Source organism: Pocillopora damicornis, chromosome 12 (genome assembly GCF_964200805.1).
Source record: "Pocillopora damicornis chromosome 12, jaPocDami1.2, whole genome shotgun sequence".
Lineage (NCBI taxonomy): Eukaryota > Metazoa > Cnidaria > Anthozoa > Scleractinia > Pocilloporidae > Pocillopora > Pocillopora damicornis.
Genome location: NC_142681.1, coordinates 102,138 through 126,804, shown reverse-complemented (window position 1 = coordinate 126,804; position 24,667 = coordinate 102,138). Strand labels below are relative to the sequence as shown.

The following is a 24,667-nucleotide window of genomic DNA, read 5'->3' as shown; positions in this document are numbered from 1 at the left end:
TCGTCTTACTTACTTACTTACGTCTACTAACAGCACATAATGTGAGAAACTGATGATGCAATCTACCCGTATACCCAGGAAGAGATGCTATCGACTTATGAAAAAAATATTCAGGAATCATAATGTTAAATTTACCTGACAATCGGACCAAGTTGAAAAAAATGAAGCAAGTATGTACACCAATTCAGGTATTTGTCATCTTCGTGAAACCATTTGGCAGAAAATATTTGCATTACCACAGAAGATAAAATTACAAATCCTAAAGTTAAGGCAAACCAAAGATATTTCCCATCAAGGAAATAATGTACGGAAACTACCAGATCGGAGATAATGTCGGCAATGAATGTTAAGATGGATGCTATAGCGAAAAGATCCCAAATGATATGAACTCTTCCCGATTCCAGATGAACATAGCTACGGCGATTGACCCTCGAAGCAGCAAGATCCGTTTCATCTCTATTTATGATTCCATTAGAGGTTAAAATCCCATCTACATCATCAGTCCCTTCTATATTTCCCCCAGATATAATCCCGGTTGCCATTTCAGTGACATAGCTAGACCTCGCATGCCAATAAGCCTATGACGGAGGAACACTGGGGCCTAATAAGTTGTGATGGAATGGCGCGCCGTCGATCGAAATCAAATTGTTCTGTACGCGAAGAGTTGTCACAGGAGGAAATTTTCTGCAAGATTTAATTAGTTTCTCGATCATGCCTCCAAAGAAGCCATCTGCAACAAAGATCACCCCTAAAACTACAACACAAAAGCCTGGTACAGGCAGAGGTATTTCAGGTAAGAAAACAAGCACAACAGCAGTGAAACCAGGAGCGGCTGGAAGCAAGGGGAACACTACAAAGAAGGGCAGCACGTCTCCCAAAAAAACACTAGTCAAAGGCAAGGAGAACACCGCAGTATCAAAGGTATGACTGGGTTGGTGCAGATCCCAAATTTACGTAGGGTGTCTCCATGGTGACAAGTAAGCTTTACATTCTGTATAAAATACTGGTGTATTATGAGAATGTCTTGATGTTCTAAACAAATAAGTTAGATCAATTAACAACAGAAGCTTATAACCTTAGTTCATAAGTTTCTATTAACATAGAAAATCCTTTTTTTTCGGATATATTTCAACATGATCACGTCTTTTATCGATGATAGTAATAGTTACCAAAAAGGAAACAAAATTTGAAAGGGTTGGACAGAATAAAGTTAAGGGAGCTAGCCAATAATACCTTTCTTCTCCCCTGCTCAATATATCAAGTTACTTATTTTTTAAAAATTAGCTGGTCTATCCTTTTGATAGCTAAGGAGTTACAATATAAATAACAGTTGTGGGATAAACTATATGGTAATGAATTTGAATTCAGACAGCTGCTTTTCTCTTTGCCTCAACATAAATAGATCTATGATAAATCACATAATTTTATTAGACACAAGGTAAGAAGTGGACAAAGCAAGATGAGTCTGCCGTAATTATTCAGAAATATGTCAGGAGACACTTGGCCAAAAAGGAAATGGTGAAAAGGAAAAAAGCTAAGCAAGAATATGAAGAGCTGATGGACAAGATTCAAAAGGAGGTAGATCAAAGTAACTTATCTCCCCCCCCCAAAAAAAAAAAAAAACCTAAAAAAAAAAGTAAACATAACAGTGCACCAGGTTACATACAAGTAAAGGCAGGACTTTAAAGTTGTAAGTTTCCCCTTTTACATCTTAGTGGCATCTTTGGAGTAAGCCAGATCATTTTTTCACTTTTCCTTGACATAGAGAGGGTCACACTGAGTAAAACCTCCTTCTTAGCTACGCCTTAGCCTCTATGTGTGGAGAATCTGGTTGCCTTCTAAAATAATACTTTTGCTGCTCCTAAAAATTCCATTCTCTCTGTTGACCTGAAGACTGTACAACAAAGGACTGGTGCTGACATTGTTAGTTCACCAAGTTATCTAATGACTATGGCATTCAACAAAAATGCAGCAATGCTCATAGAGCAATATGTTTACTTTTATGTAAAGTTGTTTCCTGAATACCAGGGTTTTTTTTTTCACAATATCAGCTGACATTGCTGAAATTAGAAGATGTGGATTTGGTATTCAGATTCCTTGTCAATCCACATTGTCCTCTTGACAATGTCTGTGATTGATGACTGATAAAAGTTGTTGGCAAGGCCTTAGGACCAATTGATGAAATTCACCAGCTGCAAGCTCTTAAGTACAATCCCTGAACAGCAGTTGTAGGAGACAATGGCCTATTTAGGTCATTGTCTTGCATTCTCGAGCAAGGCACTTGACTCTCATAGTACCTAAGTCCTTTCAGGACTATGAATGGGTGCAGGTTAACCTCAAGGGAACTTGATGAACTTTAAGTGGGTTTGCCAGTGAAAGTGTAGCATTTCATCCAGGCAGAGAAACAATAATGCCAGTCCCTTCATACTAATGGACCCCATTGGACTCCTAAGATTAATCCATTTGAAGTGTTACCATATATAGCTTGATCTTGTGCATATTATCTGATTACGCCAGTCATGATAGTTGTGAAAGTCCTTTCTTAACCAAAGTAACAGGTTTTTACTTGAATGTGTTGCTTATAATGTTTCCCCTGTCTTGGTACAGGCATGGCTGAAGCTGGTTCAGATAGAGAGAGAAGAAGCTGAAAAAGAAAGAAAAAAGGAAGAGGAAGAGAGAAGAAAGAGAAAAGAAGAGACAAAGAGAAGAACTAGAATACTTGAGGCTGCATTTGATGGTGATAATGATGAGATTTTAGCTGTGTTGGACGAGGTACTTCCATCAATACTGTGTTTTATCATGAATTGGTTCTATTCCCATGTAGAGTAACATTGAGTGGAAATTATATTTATTTCAAATTGCTTGATGACTTAACTCATATGCATGGTAAATGCTGCAATCCCCTGTATGTAGCTATCTACATAAATCTTAATGAGTTAAAAGTTGATGTTTGTGTCACTCTCTGTGTTGTAAAAATTGACCTTAATGTAAGTTAGAGAAACCAGAAGATATCAGCTTTGGTAACTAAACAATTAAAACTATGAAGTAAAAATTCAGACTAAACCCAAAAATTATCTAGACGGTTCTCTCAGGTATTGGGAACAAACCACTTAGTCCGAATATCTTTGTTCCTTTGACAATGCTTACAAAAAAAAGCAACACAGTAACTGTATTTTTTGTTCTCAAAAGAGCCATGATGTTCTGTTTTTTTTTTTTTTCAGGCCTATGAAGAAGACTCCAAAAGATCAGACCTATCTGAACCTGCTCGTCAATCCCTCATAGCTAGGCATCAGATGGCTCTTGTGGACTGTGAAGATGCAAACAACAACACCCCTTTGTCAGAAGCAGCAGGAGGGGGCCATGTGGAGACAATAATGCTTCTGATCCAGAGAGGAGCTGTGCTGAATTCCAGGGGAAGATATCAACGAGTACCACTTTGGCGTGCTGCCTTTGGAGGACATCTTCAGGCTGTCCAGGTGTGCCACAAAACATTCTTGCAACAATGTCTACAACTGAATATTTTTCCCTTTCTGATATGATATATATTTAAATTCTCTCTTTTTTGTTTTTTTGTTTTTTTGTTTATTCTTGTACAATCAAGGAAGGATGCTGTTTGGATGTAAAACCATTTCTCCAAAAAATGAAATTGAGAAATCTATTATTATCACTTGGTATTGTAACTGCTTCCATTGAAGCTAAATGTTACTGTTTCCAAGAAAAGCTGCAAAATATTTTCTGGTTAGATTGATGCCCCTGTGATTAGTTCTTTTTAGACAAACTTATAGTTAGGGTTTCAGTTTAGGATAAGACCCCATGTGATCAAGATCATTTTTGAATAGAAGACAAGTTAGATCATAATCCTTGATAAAGTAATCAAGACCTGTGAAAGTTGGTAAGCAATAACTTGTTTTGTGATTATGTTACCTAGCTCTTGGTTGTTGCTCAAAGCGAAACTTATTGCTTGTTTTTTTACCTTTCTTTTGGTTCTTTTAATTGCCACAGGCTTGTTTCGAAAATAGAGATTATTCTTAAGCTATGATCACAATACTTAGGTAATTTCTTCACATAATGATTTCAGTTGACCACATCAATATAATTATGCCCCAAGGAATAGGAAAAGGAATAAAGAAAGAAAAGATCTTAGATTGGCTTGGTGTTTATCACATGCTGCAGCCCAGGAATCAAGTTTCTAAATCTAGCTTGAAAAGAAACATTTACAGTATAGTTAGGTCTCAGGTTTTGAATGTAAGGTTTAACAGAATTGCTCCTTTGATCAATTTGTAACCCTAAATCAATTAGTTGTGGTTTCCAGCATTTTTTTACCATCACAACTTATACTTTCTGGATGTAAATTATCAAAAAATATTTATTTTTTGTGAACCATGATAGACCCTTCTAGAGCATGGTGGTGATCCTAGGCTCATAGCAGATGATGGCACAAATACAATACAGGTCAGAGAATGTACTGTGCAACATAACTTATATTGACCAGGGTAGCCTAACTGTAAGATTACTGTAGTGTAAGTAGAATTCAAATTTGCACCTTTCTCTCTTGGTATGACTTATCCAAGAAAAAAATAAAACTGTTTATAAGTTAACAGTTGCTGCTGGTAAGAAAACCTTGAAATGATCATATTGGAGGTTGTGATTACTGACATGTCAAGTGTTTCCAAAGTTGGAACATGCACAGGTACTTTTATAATGAGCGAACTGTGGAGAGTTACACCAGTACCCTCTTGCCCAACCCACTGTCATATATGTTTTCCTTTGTCAAGTATAGACGTAAGCTTGATATTTTGTAGTTCATGAAATTTAAGTTGTTGCACCTGTTTGAGCCCTCTGTCTTCCTTTCACTCCAACCTGAATGGGGGTATCCTCAGGTGGCAGCTCTACCAGCTGTTGAACAGGTTTTACAGGAGTGGGACATTAAGCAAACAGATGTTTTACTAGAAAAACTGGAAGCTGATAGAAGTGCTAGACAAGAGCAAGAAAGAAAGTTAAGAGATGCAGAGAACAGTAGGTTTGTAACTGAGGTTTTCTTGTTATTACCAGCTGTCTTTTATCAAAATAGTTTTTAAAATTATAAACTCAAATTCAATTCTCCACAATGAGAAGTGTATCTAAGGAACAATCATTGCTACCAGTGCACTGATGCATAGGTAGTCAGTTTCTTTAAGAGTTAACAGGGTAATTTAGTATTATCAACTGAGTTGATAATGTAAAGTGGCCACTGTAAAAAGTTTAAAAGCTGGTTAAAGTTAGTTTAACTGTATTCTTCTCAGATTAAAGTTTAACACTTTTATGATTCTTTTGCCAAATTTCTTAATTAGACTTGAGAAGGAGTTAAATAATGCAGAAAAAGAGAATGAAGCTCATCAGAAAGAGGTATGCCCGCTTAAGATTAGATAGAAAGGAAACTTCAAGGAACTTCTGGCTTTCAGATAGAAAAATAAATTGTATCAAAACTGTAGCTCTCCTGAAATACAATATCAGTGTAATCAACATCAAACCTATTTCCCCTTTTAACTGACTGAAGCTCCAGGAACTGATTAGCTTGTTACTTCCCCTAACAATATCAATAACAGACTTAGCAGCCACAAGGTTTTATTCTCACAAAATATGACAAAACTATTCTCATGAAAAATTAAAAAATTAAGTTTTCTTGACTAATTTACAAGAAAATGTCTGGCAGCAAGATAAGAGAATGACTATGATTTAGATCTTACAACGTAAAGGGTTACACAGCTATACAGAATAATATTTATAATGCTCTTGCAAAGAATTTAGTGATTTGTTTAGGCATAATCTTGAAATTTATCTTTCTCAGTTAGCTAAAGCACACTGTGAACTAAACAAAAGAATTTATGAACATGACAAGTGCATGGCTGAAGGAAAGACTGACAAACATGAGGTGACCTTGCAGGTATGTTACAACAGAATAAACTGTTTAAAATGGGATTGAAGGCCCTGCATGACTCTCCAGTGCATGTTTTTTATAGTTTGGGTCTTAGGAGTATGTCTTTGAGAGAGGGGTGGATCTCTGTAAATTTTACCCAGCATTGTATCTCACCCAGCAGTGGTTGTCATTAAATTAAATGCCAGTTTTTAAAGTTGATCAGGCCTGTCAACCCCATTTTGGACAAGTGAATGATGTTTTACATACAAGCAGGGCTGGAATGACTGATTTTTAAAGCTGATAAGTGTCTATGTCAAATAATTTGGTTCCAGATTAGTTTAAAAGTTTAAGTTTGCAGTCTAAGATTCTTTTAATGACCAGTGAAGATCATTTTGTCACGTTAAGAAATTACTTGTAACCAAATGAAATGTGTGCTGTAAATTATGGACACGTACCAGAAACATATAGGTTATATGTTTCTGCACATTCTTAATAAACTTGACTTGCCTTATATTTCAGGCAGTACATGATGCTGAGGCAGTGCTTGAACATGCAAGGAAAAAAGCAGAGGCATCAAAAGAAGCATTAGCTCAGGTAAAATTTAGCATCTCTTACAGAGAACTAGTCAGTGTGATAAGTTAAAGAGATGCTGTCCTTACACTGATATACTGGACACTATCTGTGATAAATCACTAAATCTTGTACTGTGGGAAACACAGTGGTATGACTGTGAATTGAAAGTTCCATTTTTGATCCTCAGTGAGCCAGATCACTGTCTTGTGTTGCTTTGTAACTTGTGACACTTAAAACTCTCATTGATAGTTCCTCACAGCACAATAATACTGATTCATGTAGTTTGTTCAAGGTCATCAGATACTAAACATGAACCTTTACACAGGTGAAACTTGAACTTAGAGAGCAGCATAAAAAGGAGGACAACTCTGCAGGTGAAATAAATGTTACAAATAATTGCCACAAATTTTTAGTGCAAATTAAAAGTGGTGAAATGAAAAAAAATATTCACAGACAGTTTATTGAGAATCAGATATAGTGAATTAATTAAATGTAGGAAAGGACAACAAGATACATGCAAACAAGAGTTATACAAAAAAGAGTACTAGATTTAGAGTTTGAATGAAGAAATTTGAAACAAAAGTGAATTTCCAGGCAATGTGTAGTTTTCCCATCTTTCCTGTAACTTATACTAAAGTAAGCTTTAAAAAGGTCAATGCTCAGTTACTTTATTTAATCAACGAACATACTATGTACGTATTGATGGAGTTTGATCAGGAAAGACAGACTTAAGGCCATGCCATACTGACTGAGCACAGGGAGGTCTGTATATCATGCTTGATTATCTAGTCTGTAGAGTTTCTAGACTGTAGACAATCCAGATAGGTGTATCTACCATAGGGAATGTGGATAGGTGTTTTTAATTCACCGTGGAAAATGTAGATAACTGTATTCTGTTGCTATACGGGGTTGACAATCAAATCAAATGTAGATTCTTTGCACAGTAAACAGTCTGAGTGTGGAACATATTTGGTTTTTTAATGAAGTAGTACTCAGAGTGACTGTATGGTGAAGTAGTATGAAGTACACACCCTTTGCAAAAATGTTGACACTTAAAAAAGTGTTCACAATGAACAGTGAGAACCCTACAGCTCTGAGGGTACACATATACATAATGACCACCATTAGCACATGGTGAATGATGGAAGCTATCCACACTTTCCTGGAAGAAATTAATTATTCTTAATGAAGGGTTTTCATGAATTGTGAGAGAAGTGAATCACTGATTATGTATCTGCAGGTTAGCATTTGGGCAATTATGCATATACCTACCAACAGCTAGTTGTATTTTAACTATTTTTGTATGTGTGTGTGTGTGTGTATGTGTTTCTTCCTATCAGTGTTGTTCTGAGACACAACACCATTGTAAAATGAATCACTGAAAGTACTTTCAAATAAAGAAATATATTTCCAGATATCAGAGGTAGATCACATACAAATTAAATTACAATAAAATACTTTAAGAGCACAGGAGGATCTAATTTGGGATTACTCTTTATTTAAGCTGACATAGACATAAAGGGAACGAAAGTTATGATAAAAGACCTTGATGATGTATTGTTCAGAGATGTTGGTGGCAAGATTGCTGCAGATGGAAGGTAGAGCCAATAAATGCTAATGATTTTTGCTGCTGTTCTTTTTGTATGTTTGGCTTTAAATTGTTCAAGCCAGTTTTGTTTTGTTTTTGTTTCTGTTTTTTATGTTTCATGAAATCAAACTGGTGTGGAAATTTTACACTGAAAAAAAAATTGGAAACATATCAGACAATGTGTATAAACAGATGCATTAAAATTGCCAGCCTGGATTGTGTGCTCCTCAAGTTTAAGTGTAGATCTCAAACAAGCTATGGTTAAGTTTTCTTGTGTATATGGCCATTATAATTGTCTAATTTGTGTTTACAGGTGGCCCCTACTGATAGATTCATCTCCTCAGACCTCCACTTTCTTGCGCTACCGCGACACAAATTTCTTAAATGCACTAAATCCCAAGCAGATGGAGCCTGATGTGATTCGTCTGGCACTCTTAGGAGCTTTGAGGTGATCAACACAAATAACTTATTGTGGTCAATGAGCAGTGCATTTATTGAAGGATTACCCTAAGAAATATGACACAAAAACTCTGTTTAAGGCCCTGATAAACACAGTGTCGTAGAATGAGTGTTATACTTTTGTAATAATTTATAGTACAATGTAGGATTAAAAAGTTGAATGCTGTTACTTGCTTGTTTACTTGATAGATATGGGAAGCCAGCTGTGCTGGATATGATGGATGTAGACATGTTTGATACTGTCACTATGGTATTTGATGGAGTTCAGAAGGGACTCATGGCCTCACTCATGTCTAAAGAGCTTCTGAAAGATAATAAGTTAGTATGAATGTAGTATTTGGAGCACAGCTTGTAACGTCTGTAAGAAATTACTGTAAAAATCTATCAGGTGTAGCCGCTATTAGTCAGTTATGTAAAAAGTTATATTAACTGGGCACACATATTCTATTATGCTCAACAATCAGTCACTTTTTCAGAAATTAAAGACTGGACTTAAAAATTAAAGAAGGGCTAGTATTCAACTTTGCTAGTTTTTCAGTGCCTCCAGTCATAAAATCAAGATGACTTAATACAACACTTGATACCTGTAGCCCTTTTCTCTTCAGCAGCATTTCCTGCTTCAAAACTTTCAAAAAGCACTGAAATCTCCATAAACTTACTACCTTTTTTATTATTTAGACCCATCTCTATGAACAAAATGTTTACAATTTGTTTTGCAGATTTTTAGAACTTGTCCGACCAGAAGATGGAGAGGAGTACAGTAAGACAAGTTTCTTAGGAGCAAGAATAGAGAAATTCATGTTTATCATAATTACTCAACAATGGAATCCAGCAGAACATTTACTTGAACAGACTTACCCAATAAGAGTAATCATCCCTTCCAGGCCAGATTTATAAGATTCTGTGCTAAACTTGTTTCTTCATGTATCACTCACTTCTTCTTCAATGCAAATTAAGGGACTTTTTTACTGCAGGTAACATGTCGGTGCTTTTTAGAGTACATAACTTATATCAAGCTACTTGCAAGTTAATATCAGTGGTGTATCCAACTATAAAAAAGTGGAATTGCCTAGGACTAAAATCCTCATGGTTTTGATGTCCACAATCTTTCTCTCCATGTTTCAAGTATCATTCTGTGATCTGAATTACTATTCTAATAAGCAGTCTCTTATGAATATGGAAATTCTGGACATACAGCCCTTCTTTCTTAGTTCTCCTTGCATACATAATACCATGCATGCGTCCTCATTCTTAATGTAGACTTTTATGTCAAAACTGAATTGTTCTGATGAAATAACAATAAAATAAACTGAATCTTTTTTTTTAGGATCTTTCATTGTAACTTGTGGTGATATGGATTAAGATATGGGTAGACAAATGAAAAGAAAGCCAGAGGGAAGTTTACACACCAAATATATATATCATCTTTCTCAAAGTGATCATGAGTCTGACAAAACTTTAAAAACATTTATTGAACACTAGGTTTGTTTTACAAAGATTTTTAACCCCAACATATTTGATAATGCACGACATTGCTTTTATAAGAACAAGATGTATTTTAGCAATAGTCTAATATAACTATCCTATTTTATTGTCAAAACAAAATTTGACTTCAATACATGAACATAAATACTTGGAGATGAATGATCATGAACAAAACATGTTCCTTGTGGTTTAAGGCTGATAAAGCCATAATATGTTCCTTCACCAAGAAAAAAGTTTCTCCAACATGTCTAAAACCTACTTCCAGAAACCTTGATAGAGAATATGATAGCATCACTTACTTAAACTCAGTTACCTCTAACCTCCACCTTATCCAACTTACAGTGCACAGTCATCTAAGAGCTACTAATTAACAAATTTTAAAAATTATCTTTGCAGCTTTTAATTAGGTTTTCATTTCAAGAGTATTGACTAAAACAACCAAAATCAAAAAGTTGAAAAATTTGCCAAACACCATATGTCAAGTTATGCCTGTAGACTATACCTTAATTTGAAGTTTTTGGTGCACTGCTCACTGTGATTATGGTCCTCCATCCCATGTGTTTTTCATTAACAAAAAAATCCAAAAATTGTAGGAGGACAACACATCCTAAATTGAATGGGATTACAATTTTATGGCTTCAGTGCAAAGATCTTAACATGAAACACATGGCAATGCATTTTAGTATTCACAGTGTTATAAATTACTCTTATTAGTCAGTTACCATTGGTTGACCTGAACTTCATTTCTCTTGGTAGTTAGAGTAAGCAAAATTCTACAGAACTGTCACTTGTAAAAAGGAAGGGGCACTGAATTTGTATTAACTGGATGTGTTCTAAACCAAAGTATGCCTGTCCATATTGAAAGCACAAAGTTTTATAGGCAAAATAATGTTACTAGAGAAGGAAATCAACGTCAGGCCTGTTTTCAAACAAGTTCTTGAGAACAGAAGAGTCAGCCATGGTGGTCACATCACCAATCTTCTTCTCATTCTTTGCAACCTGACGAAGAACTCGACGCATGATCTTGCCTGATCGTGTCTTGGGCAGACCAGGTGCATTTTGAATAACATCAGGAGTGGCAAAGGGTCCAATTTTTGTGCGCACTAAAGTATACAAAAACCAAAAAATATTACTGTCAGTTTATGAGAGCTATAGCCTTCTGTAAGAAGCTTTGAGAGGGATAGAAAAGATCCAGCTTTAAAATAACTGATGGAATATGCTACTACCTGGAAAGTCAGTGAACTTTGCAAACTCAATGTAAGTTTCAACTGTCATTAATAGTTTCATTAATTTTGACAAACAGTTATCACATCTGTGTTTACTTTTAGGCCAGTGAAAAGCTTAGCTGGAGAATTAAAGCTTAATATTTTTAATCTTAGGTGGACTTTCGTTGATTTTTTGCAATTAACAAATAATCATTTCCTAAAAAAACTTATACTGCCTGGAAAAATATAATAACATGGCTAAGAGAAAATAGGGAGAACAATAACGAGATAATTGGGAGAAACAATCAATTTACTACCTTTTTGCTTAAGTTCTTTGATGAGCTGTTCATTAAATTCCACACCCTTCAAAGCAAAATGATTATAATTACTTCAACACATATACTTATTTCAGGAAGTTTAAAAATACATGTGCTAACATAGCTAGAAATAAAATGATAGGAAGCAGTTTTAATTTACAATTCAAGTGAAAATATCAATTGGGACATGCTATTGTCATTAATTTTATGTCAATTATTGTCTTTATAAATGACTGCAATGACAGTCCTTTTATTGGTGCTTTTGTAATAGCTGACAAGGCATTTTATTTTGGAGCTGATTTTACCTCCATCAATGTGGTAAAACAGTAGATCCCTTCTCCTTTTTCTCTGTGAGGACAAGATACCTGAGTGCAAAACAAACAAGTTCTGTGAATTGGATGCTGATGAAAAGATCTTCCCTATCAATTTTTGTAAATTCATAAGTTTGTGCATTGCATTGAGAGGCTTATTTCAATACTTATGGACCAGCTGTTGTACAAGTAAGTATATAGTTAACCAAATATCCAGGAGTTAAAGGGGTTTTCTCCCCTTAATTAGGGAGGGTAGTGCAAGGAAGGGCAATTCAACTAAGTGTTAAACAATCAAAACCAAAGCTGTGACATTGGCAGCAAAAACAAATTCAAATATGACAAGGAGCAAGGGAAAAAAACTGAAATAAATCTGTCTGATGTACAGGAAAATACAACTCTCAACTTTTTTTGAACTAATACTATTGATGGAGAGGCAAAGGAAAGGCAAGTTTCTCAGGCCCATTACAGAGCAAAGTGAAGCAAAACCAACCAATCTCAAAAAGCTTTCAACACTAAATTGGAAATTGCTATGACTAATCTTGTGAGTTTGTGCCTTTTTGAAAAACATGAATACCAAGGGGTAACAATGATGATAGTTATGAAGCAGCTGATGTTCAACAGATCTATCCCTAATAATATCCTAGAAAGGATTTTATTATTATTATTATTATTATTATAACTATTATTATTATTATTACTATTGGTTGCAGTAGAAAATATCTTGTACAATCAGTGGTGAAAGTACCGTAATTTCCGTCCATTTACTCGCATCAGTCAATTTTTGCAATAACAAGAAAAAAATTTCAACAGATTACCCACACTGGCAAATAACCAGCACCCGAAAACAAAAGAAAATCGTCGACTCGCACAAAGTTCCTTCATTGTTTTTGTTGACATGATATCCTTTAACGTGCAATTAATAAATTGTCTAACCTGTTTCACTGAGAATGATCTGTTCTAAAAAAATCGATATTTCAAGATCTATTAGTCAAAGAAATCCCTTGGAACGGGAAATTACTCGAACCCAAGGCAATGCTAGCTAAGAAATTTCACTAATGCGTCGAAAATTCTGTCACATCATTAATCATGCTGCACCACAAAATGAACAAGTCAGGATCATTTTCTGTGGGAATTGCTCTGAAGTCAGCTTTTTCAAAATTAATTCTTCTATTTTCAAGTTCACTTCCTGTGTAAGTGAGAATTGTTTTTTGAAATCAAAAAAGGAACAAGCTGTGAAATTGACAAGGTAAGAAAGTAAGAGTACAAACAAGATAAAAGCTTTGTTATCAAGTTTTGTATGTTTTTGATTTGCGTTGGCTTTCATCGAGAGTATTAAAGTCTCTAACTGTAACGAGCAATCTGTGCAAAATAAACGAGTTATTACAGAGGTTTTTTAAGGTGTATCTTTAGTGGATCTTATCATCTCTGGTTTTTCCTGCTTATAGTTTTAAAACTATACCAGAAGCTTTAAAAATTATCCTATTACCCACACCTTCCTATAACCCGCACTAACAACTGTTTGTAGAAAAATTAACAGATTATCCACAGGTAATTGGCTGGAAATTACGGTACCTGGCATGTTAAATACAATAACATTCAAATAAAAAGTCCTTGAATTTACCTGGTTGTTACTGTAAGTTAATGAACTTCCCTTTCCCCAGGGATAGAAAAGCAATCTTCTTGGTCAACTCAGACTTTTGTCCCTAATTAATGATTTAAAATATATACCCCTTATCTTTAATTAATAATAATGACTAACATACCACAGCAGCTTCAGTTACTCCACTGTGTTCCACTAAAGCACTCTCAATTTGTGCTGTGCTTAGCAAGTGACCAGAGACATTCATACAGTCATCTGTTCGCCCGGTGATCCAATAGTAACCATTGTCATCACGTTTGCAACCTACCACCAACATGTATAATCTCCTTACAATCTCAGAATGTTATTCAACACACAAGTGACTAGAATGGAGAAAGCACCTCCTCTAGAGAAGGTTACATGTACTAAGCTCTCTTAATTGGCTAAAAAAGAAATGTAAAGCTGTTGGAATGGAGGATTTCTTATCAGATCTTACCAGTTGCACCTTTCAGCTCCCAAATTTCTAAGCTTTGGACACTAGGATAGGGTCCAATAGTAATGGCTCACTAAGTGTGTAAGACTAAATTCTCCATTTTAAATCCTTCAACCTTCTGACTACAGTCACAGCAAAGAGTTTGGTGAAGTGTACAGAGCACATGATTTATAAGGACCTTACCATCCCCTGTGGTGTAGTAACCATTGAACTTTGAAAAGTAAACATGTTCAAATCGCTCATGATCTCCATAAATAGTTCTTGCCATGCCTGGCCAAGGTTGTTTCATCACCTTCAAAATGAAAACAAGCAGCATTATAACTATAAACTACCATCATGATGTCATTCTGCTGTTGCATACTTAGAAAGTTCAACAAATAGCCTGCAGGCATTACCAAAAGCCCTTCACAAGCTCCTTCAAGTTCTTTTCCATGTTCATCAACAATGGCTGGCACAACTCCAAAGAATGGAAAAGACTGCGGAGAAAAAGTGACGCAAATTTAAAATATTGTCACAGAAATATGTAGTGTTGGGCAAAATTCTAAAATAATACTAACTGTCAAAAGCAAGAATTCACAAAAGTAGCTTGTGATGAACTTTGGAGGGTTTCCTAATTTTTGTTCCTTTTTTCATTTTTAATTTCTCACCCCTCATTCATAAAAAAAAATCAAGTTAAGTTACAGGAATTTAACAACATTTCATTCAATTTAACACATGATGGGAAAGAGAACATCTATAACAGAGTGCAAATTTGATATACAACCTGTTCATGAGGTTCAAAAAAGGTAAAGATTCTATTGAACTGAATTCATTCAAAATTCTTCCCTTTTTCTTGAGAAAACTTAGAGTTTATGGATCGAGAAGACTAAGCAATAGACACTTAAAAAAAAGGGTAGGAATCTTACTGCAGCTCCAGGTCTCATGGGTGTTGCTCCAGGTAGGGAGGTGATGACATGTCCACCCTGTATTTTGAAAAATCATTGTGAATATAGTGTCATCAAACTTAAGAAGGAGGTCATGAATATCACATCATCATCAGAAATGCCTGATTGTGGGTTCCACAAATGCATAACTGTCTTTTTTCATTTTTTGTTTTTGTTTAGTTAAGTTTTTCCATTTGGTCAATTAGCCTTATATTGTGGGCTTCTTTTGTTTCAAAGGTTAATTTTTAATTTGCATATTGTACATCTTCCCTGAGCTAGTGCTTTTGACTAGCACACTTAAACACACATTTAGTGAATTAGATGTACATGAACATGTATCAGGGAAGAGGAAGGAAGTTTACATTCATTCACCCTTAGTTGTGGCAGGAACAGATAAATACATTGCTCAATATGTAACTTGTACTCACAGTCTCTGTCTGCCAGTAAGTATCAACAATTACACATTTTTCATCTCCCACAGTGTGGTAATACCACAGCCACGCTTCAGGATTTATAGGCTCTCCTACTGTGCCAAGTACTTTCAGAGATTCACGACTGTACCTTAATTTAACAAGAAATATTTCTTGGAAATTAAGAATACAATTGCTTGGATTTTTCACAGGTAATTCCTAACCTTGTATAATCATTATCAATAATTACTGTCTTGTCAAATTAAGCATAACGCTTGTGCCACATTCATGAAGGGAAAAAAATAATGTTTTATCAATAACAATATGGACAAAATGCCAGGATTTCTGCTGTTTCTAACACATGGCATCTCATGACACACACTGATCATTCTCACTACATCTTTTACAAAGTCTTCAGAGTAACTGGGTACATCTAGGGCTTTTTGCCAGCATAAATGAGGTTGGATTGAGCTTTTTTGTGCAAGAAATAAGTCATATAAAGATAACAAGCCTTTTTTGTTGATACATGTTTAGTTTTGTTTTTGAATTTTTAATTTCTGACAATGAGAAAGAACTACAACTCAACATATACAACAAAACCAAAAGAGATGTTCTTTGCTGCTTACTTTTTTACAACATCTTTTCCAAACTTCATGAGAGACCTGATGGCTGTTGGAGCTGTGTAGAATTTGGAAACCTTATATCTATCAACAACATCCCAGAAGCGGCCAGAGTCAGGATAGAAAGGAGTACCTTCAAACTATACACAAGAAATCATGATTGGAATTAGGCAGGGAGGTCTATATACTATAAAAGTTCATGCACTCAAAATACAGCCACACTCATGAAACAAGCAACTAGAGAAATCAATGAACCTGAAAGAAAAAGTGACAGTGGTCTTTTCTTCCTTTCACTCAATGAAAGGTTCCTGGCCAAAAGTTTGCCAATCAACTAACCAGGCATGTAAACTTATTGTGCAGATATTCAGGCCTGTTAGCAGCATTAGCAAATTGACTTGACATGTTGGCGATCTCTCACCAAGCCACCATTGCCACCAAGACAAGTTTCTTTTCCTTAGCATAACAAATCACACCTTCATAATGGTTTCACCAACGCCATGCAAAGTGTGTGAAAGTAAACAGATTTGGAGTGTCTCTGCATTTAATTCAAAATAAATCATTCAATTTGGAACATTTAACAAGTTATTTACTTGTGCATAACAGTTAGCAAGAAGAAACACTCCACCAACAGAGGAAGGGATACCATTTATTCATGTCGTTGTAAAAATATCAAGCCGTCTGTATCCTTACTGAAGGCTAAAACATCTGAAACTCGGAAATTTGAATTTTTGATTGCAAAAAAGAATAAAAAAGAATCTATTCATTATAAAAAATGGGAAAACATGTTATTGTAACTCAATAGATGAGTATCAGGTATTAACAGTTATAGACGCAGTTGTATATACAGTCGTTCTACCAAAAAAGGAATTTGATGTAGAAGTATTTGTACAAATTAGGTTTATATTATTATATAACCACAACATAAATTAAATCTAGCCGACTGTGAATGTAATGTAACGCAGTATTTCGTAATTAGTGTTAGTGAGTAGCGTAAGCGTTAGTGTAATTAACTTTGTATTTGTTTGTATTATTCTAGTATTTGTGCTTTAAGTGAAAATAAAAAAAATGTTAAAAAAATAAAAATAAAAAAAAAACAAAAACAAAGGAAGGGATCATTCACAATGATCTTGCATCTCACCTCCTAATAGTTAATAAGTTAGATCAATGAAAAAGTGTCTCACCAGCACACTTGTTGCACCATTTGCTAAGGGTCCATAAGTGATGTAACTATGACCAGTGATCCAGCCAATGTCTGCAGTGCACCAGTATATCTCTCCTGGGTGATAGTCAAACACATACCTACAAGCAGCATATCAAAAAACATTACTGGATGATCGACACACTGGCTTTAAAAGTGGTAAGTGTCAAACTCCAGGTCTAGTCTTGTTTAAATGTTATATTTTCTTGCGCAAAAGTTTGCAATGAAGTGGTATGCCTAGGATTTGTCATGAGTATAGGCAAGGAAATTCAAGTCCTTCAGTCTGGTCCTATGAAAGTATCAAATGATCTACCAGGTGAGCAATACAAATTGTGCCCACATGAAAATCATTTAGCAATGTCAAAAGCATAGTGTGTGAAGAGATTGATTGAGAAGTATGCTCTGTTGGTAAACTAAGAGAGATGACAAAAACACCACAAGAACATAACAAAGAAAATTCAGAATTCCTGAATTTCATGAATAATGGAATTTCACTCTTTTGACTTGAATTATGCCACAGAAGCCTTTCTACTGGTACCATTTGTTACAGTCACGCATATACCCACTGTATTACCTTTCTGACTCCAATCTTCAGCAATCTCTCAAACAAGTCAAACAAATCAAACAAATAAAGCAAACAAAGAAAAGTAAAGAAAACAAAAAATACATATCAGGATGTTCTGTTGACATACTTAAAGGTAACAGCAGTGTAGAGCATATAACCTCCCACAGTGTGAAGGACACCTTTGGGTTTACCAGTTGATCCACTGATGACCAAGAGAGGGAAATGCACTTTAGTTAATATGATAAGTTTTAAATGACACCAAATAGATTCCATTAGTATTGCAACATTTCATGCCCTTTTCTACATTAATTACTAATTCAAACATAGGAATGCATAGCATGCAGGAGGTTTTTTTTTTTCCTGGCACAGATTGAGATACACACTTTGTGTCACTGGACAAAAATTGGACAAATGGACAAAAATTTCACAGTACTTCACCTTAAGAGGAGGAAAAAAAAATAATTTGTCTGAAGTCACACAGGTATTTTGTGGTCTATTGTCTAAATACTTCAAAGCATAAATAAAATGCATTGGTGCCACACTTACTGTTGTTTCCCTCGCAGCTGTTGTTTGGTCTCGTTACACAATGCCATGTATTTCCCATTTGAGAGAGAGCGCGTTGCATGATGAGACCAAATAACAGTTGCGAAGGAGACTACCCTTACTACCATTCCTTTAACAGAGAGAAAATCAAAATTATTTGTCTACAGTTAGTTGCCTCAAAAATAAAAATATAATTCCATGTAAGCAAACTGAAATTCTGCTGTATCTCCAATAAACTCTAGCCAAAGATATATTGCAATCTCAAAGAGGTAAAGATATATTGAACAAGAGAAAAGGACAATATTTTAAAGAGTGCTCTTTGATTGGTTGTACCCTATCTGGACTGTGCCCTCTGTGTATGAAAAACCTGATAAAACACAGGTTGTGTACAAGGAATAAACATGCAATTGGATTAATTCCAAAAAGGTAAATTCCAAATTTTATATGCAGAAAAAGTAGAAACACAGGAGAATTGTGTGGAAAATTTACAATCAGTAGCATTTAGTTCCATGTGAATTTTTTCAGCGGGATCGGAAAATGCGGTAAGAATACATGATCAAATGCAGGTTGTTTACACAGAAATGACACGTGATGAAGCAAAGTCTAATTTGGCAAAATGGAATTTGATTGATGGAGTACAGTTCAACCACATGAAAAATTACCTTATGTTCATGTAGTGCACTGATTTGGTGTGTTTTCATTAGACTTTGGACATTATATTTATTGTACGTGATGGAATGGAAGTTGTTTGGCATGTGAGTAAAGGCAATCTGATTGGTGCAAGATACATACTCAGATGCGACAAGCTGATTGGTGCAAGCAACATACCACCCTACATGCTAACATAGTTGATTTCGTTTTTTATAAAAAAAAAAAAAAACTAAAAAGTGCTCCAATTTACCAAACTGATAATTTTCCAAAAACAAAGGTTAGTGTTAAGGATACTAACTCTTCAATTGTTTTTTCCAAACTAAGATTATTATTCAAATCATGTGGCCTAAGCAGAGTATTGGTGGCCTAAGGCTTGCCCCAAAATATGATAAAAAATTATTGTACCATATAGGTAACATTTTAGCCCAAGTTATTTACATGAAATTATGCTGCTTTGCAAACACTTCATCCCATTAACTGCACTCTAATTGAACTTTGGAAATAAAAAAAACTTTCTCCACTTTTTCAAGATGTCATATTTATTTTCTCTTTCATTTTCTGACCAAATTCAGTAATTCAACACATTTAGTAATTCAAAAACCCAGCAAAAGCCTTTTGATCAGCAGAAGTTTTAGTTCAAAAACTAACATACTTAGATAGTTTTGAGTACCTTGTGTAGAGCATGAACAATGGATCCTCAGCATCCACCCAGCATGGCTCACATTTGTCACTAGCATTTGACATAAGTTCATGCCACCAACAGTCGACAGCATCATTGAAATTTACCTGTTGAAAAAAAAAGGTAAAGGTCAAAGCCTGCTCTTGAGGCTTATGGCTCACACTTCCTCACATATCCTCCTAGTTTCTGTAGATTAATAATCATTAAAAGAATGAAATAAAACCAACACTACTCCTCCTAGATGGGATGCTGGTATGATAGCATTCTGTCAAGTTTTTTATAAGCTTACAGTTAAACACAGTTATGTTTTTTAGTGAAGAGAGTAACTGTGAGACTCATGTACCTTGCCAAAGAACCCAATACAATATGCATTTCTTTGCTGTGCAGGAAAACTAGGAGATCAAGAATGATTGAACAATGAATCACCTGTGCTGGTGGACAAGGTTTTTTGGCAACTGGTGATGAATGTGGACTTGTGGCAGTGGCGGCTCCCACATGTTGAACAACAATACAAGTTTCCACAGTAAATCCCCTGCAAGAAACAATAAAGAAAAAGTATACTGTATCAAAAAAATATACTCTATTTAGTGTAGACAGACATAACATTATTAATCACTATCATGCCAGAAACATTTCTTCAAGAAATTCTATGTAATCCCTGACAAAATAAAATTTACCTTCTCAAAAAATCTGTAGTTGCTTTACCACAGAACTATAAGGGATGCATCTTGAATACTGCCAGCATTCCAAGGTCAGTTAAAAGCTTTGCACAATGATCAAAGGAAATAAAGATGATACTCACTTATCTTTGCACTTTGCAATGGCATCATCAGCAATTTCCTTAAGGTTAATAAGCTTTGTTCCCCTATATGACCCATCTGAAATTTTGCAGATAACATCAACATCATTATTGTTATCTCTTGTGTTATTTAGCTTAAAACCACATGCGTAACATCAAAATCAATGCGAAAGAAACGAAGATGAGACTAATATTCTTAAGGACAATAGTCAATAGTGTATGCAACACTTTCACTTTAATTATCTGCTTAAAAAATTAGTGAGTATTTTAAAAGACATTGCTAACCCTGAAAGGAATTTTAAGTCACAGCTAGTGCAAGTAGGTCTAGTGGACTGTTGAATGAAAACCAAGAGAAAGTGCTTACCAGCAGTAACAAGTAATTTACAAGATGAATCAAGAATCCGCTCAGCCAAAGATTCTGCAGAGAATCCTCCAAACTGGGGATGAGGTAGCACGTATAATATATGCAAAAAAAACCACCAAAAATAGGTATAACCATTCAAGATGAATTAACTATCACACAACAACTAGAACCCATGTAAAACTCCTTAAACTGCCATCATGACAGCAAAAGTTTGACCAGTTTTTACACAAGCCAGGAAACCTCTTTAAAGGAGATAAAACTTCCCATGAACAATTTGAAACAAAAGATCCTACATGATGAAGTTTTTGTGCCAACTCTTTCACTTCTAAGTTGAACTCAATCTAACTCTTAACTAGTGACAACACATCACATTGTTGCTTGTTAATGAGAATTTGAAGTTATATAAAAATTATCATTGCTCAGAATGAGCCAGTCAGCAAAATACCACTACTCTAGGAACAATCCATTATCTTTTAAAGGTACTATTAACAAGTAACAGTCTTGTCTCTTGGGGTCTCAACTTCCTGTAATTGATTAACTGATGCCATCAAAGAAGTCAAATGGTGGTTGGTGGGTGAATCACTTTGAGAATATTATCAAAAATGCATGGACAAATCATTGCTTGGCTGATGATCATAAAAATGGCAGTAAATAAGGTTGGAAGGTAAATGAAAATATCAAAATGTGAAATGTAAATAAGGAGGGGATATAAAGATAAAAGTTAAAGTGAACGAAGTTTAATAACTTTTTCTCACCACAATTGAGTGAACAGCTCCAATTCTTGCACAAGCTAACATTGCAACTACCAACTCAATAATCATTGGCATGTAAATGGCCACTCTATTGCCTTTCTTAATACCTAATGTTTTAAGAGAAGATAAGGGAAAAAAATGTGGCTTAGTTTTACTAGCCATGAATGAGAAATGATAAAAAGCAAATGTTCAATATATCTAAAATCTTGTCTTTAAAATTAATTGGTCTGGTTCACTTCCATTGCAAAGTGCTGTATATTAACTCCACATTATATCATTTTCACAGAACCAATAATTCAGTAAGGAGACAGATTGGAATTAAATACTAAAGAGGGTTTGGGTTCACAATCCTAAAGGACCATTGTTTCACTGAAGAATCATTTTGCTATAATGAATGGTTAAATCCAATGTGCACATTGTTAATGTTTACTGTTCCACATGCCCTCTGTTTCGACGGAACATCTTCAGCTTATCTTGGTTTGAACAGTTTGAAACAACAAAGAGCCTTGTTACTATTTTGTGACAAGATGTTACTCATTGACTGAATATCTCGCAGTAATTAAGTTCTGTTTATGGGTTAAGTTCTTGCTGACAGTTTGCTGGTACTAATTAGTGCTCAGAAGTTGCAAGAGGCACTTTAGTAGTAAGTGCCTTCCCTAAAAACACAACACAATGATCAAGCAAGGACTGAACCTCTTGTTTTGAAGTCAAGCATACCAAAAAAATTTTACGTCAATCTAAAATTATAGTTATAATAGTTGATAGTCCCTACCTTTGTCTTTCAAAACATTGGCAAACTTGCACACTTCTTTGAGAAGTTCACTGTAGGTAATCTGCTTATTATCTCCAGGAAAATTTCCTTCCCTAAATTGCATAGAAAAGTGCACACATTGCTTAAAATCTGCCAACACAAAGGACATCTTGCAGCAAAGTATAATGGTTTGACTCACAAGGTAGTCACTTCTGATGTGGATTGCCACAATCCATCTGCAAACTGCTTGTCTTCTGCTTGCATTTAGGTTAACTGGGTACACCTCCCCTTATGAAGCATTATGGTCAGCTGAGATTGGCTGGTATTCCACCCCAACAATTAGCGAATTTCAGTTATGTCCCATTGGCCTTCTGTTAATGCATGGCTATTTTTGGTTTTTTCCCCTTATTAATACTGTCTATGCTTCTAGCTAGATATCTGCATTATTAACCCTGTTGATTTTGTTGAGGTGAAGTCTGGTATGTATTACACCAGGGATCACACCCAATGAACTAAAATTTGTTACAGAGGAGGCCATACCCAGTGTCCTGGGTATGCTCTGAAATAGCAATCACAGCTAAGTATAATGGCCTGGTTCATAAGGTGCAACATATCCAGTTGACCGTATTGCTTAAAGAAGAAAAGAAGTACACAATCCAAACATCATATTCCACATTGGAAGTGACAATATCTGAAGAGAAATGATTATACCTGCCTTACTATTAAAGTAATCTCCTTTATGAATAATTGCAACCATTTCAATGATACAAAGCACACATAAACTGAATTCTTACTTTAATTTATCAGAGGAAGTGAACACAACATTACATAGAGGATTACTGACCATTACAAGAAAAGAACTAAATTTTTCAAAGTCAGTCCAGTAGTGGTGAGTGGTATTTTAATTATCCCAAAGTAAAAGTGTTCTAATTTTGTAGATAAGCACATCAATCTTTCTGTGTTACCACTGTTTGCCACTTCTAGTCCCTACCAGAGTCACAAATTGTGCTTTTAAGCTAAATATTAACTTATAATATTATGCTACAGAACTTAAAGACTCAGATGACGGAGTATATAATTAGCCTGTTTATGACATGCATGATATAGTGCATGTCTTGCACAAGGGAAACTATATTTGTGGCACAAGTGTTCTGTACTGACTACAGAGCAAAGTAAAGCAAAACCCAAACATTCCCTACTTTTGATTGGTGTATTACCAAGTTTTGCTTTGGAACACAAGTCAGGAAGTCTGGGTGGCACAAGCCACATGTTGACGATTAAAAATAATAAGTTAAATTTAACTTGGAAAGATTGGAGACACGTGTACTGTCTCTATGGTTTCTCTGAATACATAACAAGCATCTTAATAGTTTATCATTGAAGGATATGTTTATTGGATTATCTAATCATCGTCGGAAATACTAAATCGTTTCAACACAGCTTTGGGCTCTTGTCCACAAAGCAAATAAAGGCGTAAGAAAAGAAAAGTCTTTTTGGTGATCCTAGCATGACTGTCATTGGAGACGATAAGTTAATGTAATTAAGGGTTAGGAGACAAACAGCTATCATGTGGAATACACTGACTACAAAACAAACGCACAAAGATTCCAAACTTAACAGCGCGCCTTATTAATTTCTTGAGAGAGATTACTTCATGAAATAAATCTGTATTTTTTTCACGGTTTACAAGTCAAAATGGTCACGAAATTAAACGCGACTTTCACGTGACAAAAGTAAAGACAGCAATAGAAAAAGATTAACAGTAACCCTAGGCTAACTTACCAATAAAAAGCCACAGTGTCCCCAAGCCCTTTATCCACATTTCTGTCCAATACATTGTATGAAATATTTGTAACTGCCCCTTCCATCCATTTGATGAAGACTGGTCCTTGACGAGTGTCAAAGTTAAACTCCATAAATTTGTCTTTGCTTGGTGGGACTTTCCAGAAGAACTCTTCTGCAATCTCGCCCCAGAAAACAGCTGGTTCGTGGATGGAATGGTGATACATTTCTTTGTATCGATCCATACTGGACACATACGCCTCCGATTTGATCTTTTCCGATGGGTAAAACCATCCCACCAGCTCCTTTTCGTGCTCACTAGTGTCTGCTGGAATTACGCTGTCCATGATGGCGTGGAAATACTTCCTTTATGAGAAATGGATACAAACTTACTCAACGGGGAGGGGGTAAGACAATTTTTTTTTCCTAGCCCAAATGAACACGCTGACACAGTCTTCTACTCGTGAGAACTTCACGTCGATTTGAGTGTGTGGCTTCTGATGAATTTCAGATTTGCAAACATGTGTTAAGAGCTGTCGGACTCGAAGCCGTATATTTCCTTAGATCGGACTTTTGTAAATTTCAATTGTGATCTGGCACGTGCTCATCGGAATGCACGAGTTGTAAACACGCTTCACATGCACCTCGTTCAAAGGTCTTTCTAGAACGCTTGTAAAATGCCTTTCTTTATTTTATGCAAATCATAGTTGAAAAGACTTAGCGG

The 24,667-nt window shown here is 35.3% G+C and overlaps 3 protein-coding genes across 3 annotated transcripts in view; 1 reads left to right on the top strand and 2 right to left on the bottom strand.

The window, feature by feature from the left end:
• Positions 1 to 568, bottom strand: part of LOC149035938 (XK-related protein 6-like) — a 3,922-nt gene extending 3,354 nt beyond the window's left edge. Inside the window, exon 1 of the mRNA XM_089190163.1 lies at positions 136 to 568. Within this exon, the coding sequence (XP_089046289.1) occupies positions 136 to 542 (407 nt within the window). The 5' untranslated portion in view covers positions 543 to 568. The remainder of the gene's footprint in view (positions 1 to 135) is intronic.
• On the top strand, positions 566 to 10,255 carry LOC149035937 (IQ motif and ankyrin repeat domain-containing protein 1-like). The gene is made up of 14 exons (XM_089190162.1): positions 566 to 921; positions 1,432 to 1,578; positions 2,608 to 2,772; positions 3,222 to 3,476; positions 4,390 to 4,452; positions 4,881 to 5,020; positions 5,331 to 5,385; positions 5,828 to 5,923; positions 6,416 to 6,490; positions 6,795 to 6,843; positions 7,974 to 8,067; positions 8,371 to 8,505; positions 8,706 to 8,834; positions 9,236 to 10,255. The coding sequence occupies exons 1-14, from the start codon at positions 712 to 714 to the stop codon at positions 9,411 to 9,413; spliced, it is 1,791 nt and encodes a 596-aa protein (XP_089046288.1). The 5' UTR covers positions 566 to 711; the 3' UTR covers positions 9,414 to 10,255.
• On the bottom strand, positions 9,970 to 24,667 carry LOC149035936 (acetyl-coenzyme A synthetase, cytoplasmic-like). Its single transcript, XM_089190161.1, has 18 exons — positions 23,944 to 24,667; positions 22,183 to 22,274; positions 21,414 to 21,517; positions 20,659 to 20,731; positions 20,298 to 20,373; positions 19,922 to 20,027; positions 19,487 to 19,602; positions 17,750 to 17,824; positions 17,041 to 17,158; positions 15,866 to 15,999; positions 15,258 to 15,390; positions 14,812 to 14,868; positions 14,302 to 14,382; positions 14,090 to 14,198; positions 13,598 to 13,737; positions 11,829 to 11,888; positions 11,524 to 11,569; positions 9,970 to 11,104 (listed from the first exon to the last, which is right to left on the bottom strand). Exons 1-18 carry the CDS (start codon positions 24,288 to 24,290, stop codon positions 10,896 to 10,898), a joined length of 2,076 nt encoding a protein of 691 aa, XP_089046287.1. The 5' UTR covers positions 24,291 to 24,667; the 3' UTR covers positions 9,970 to 10,895.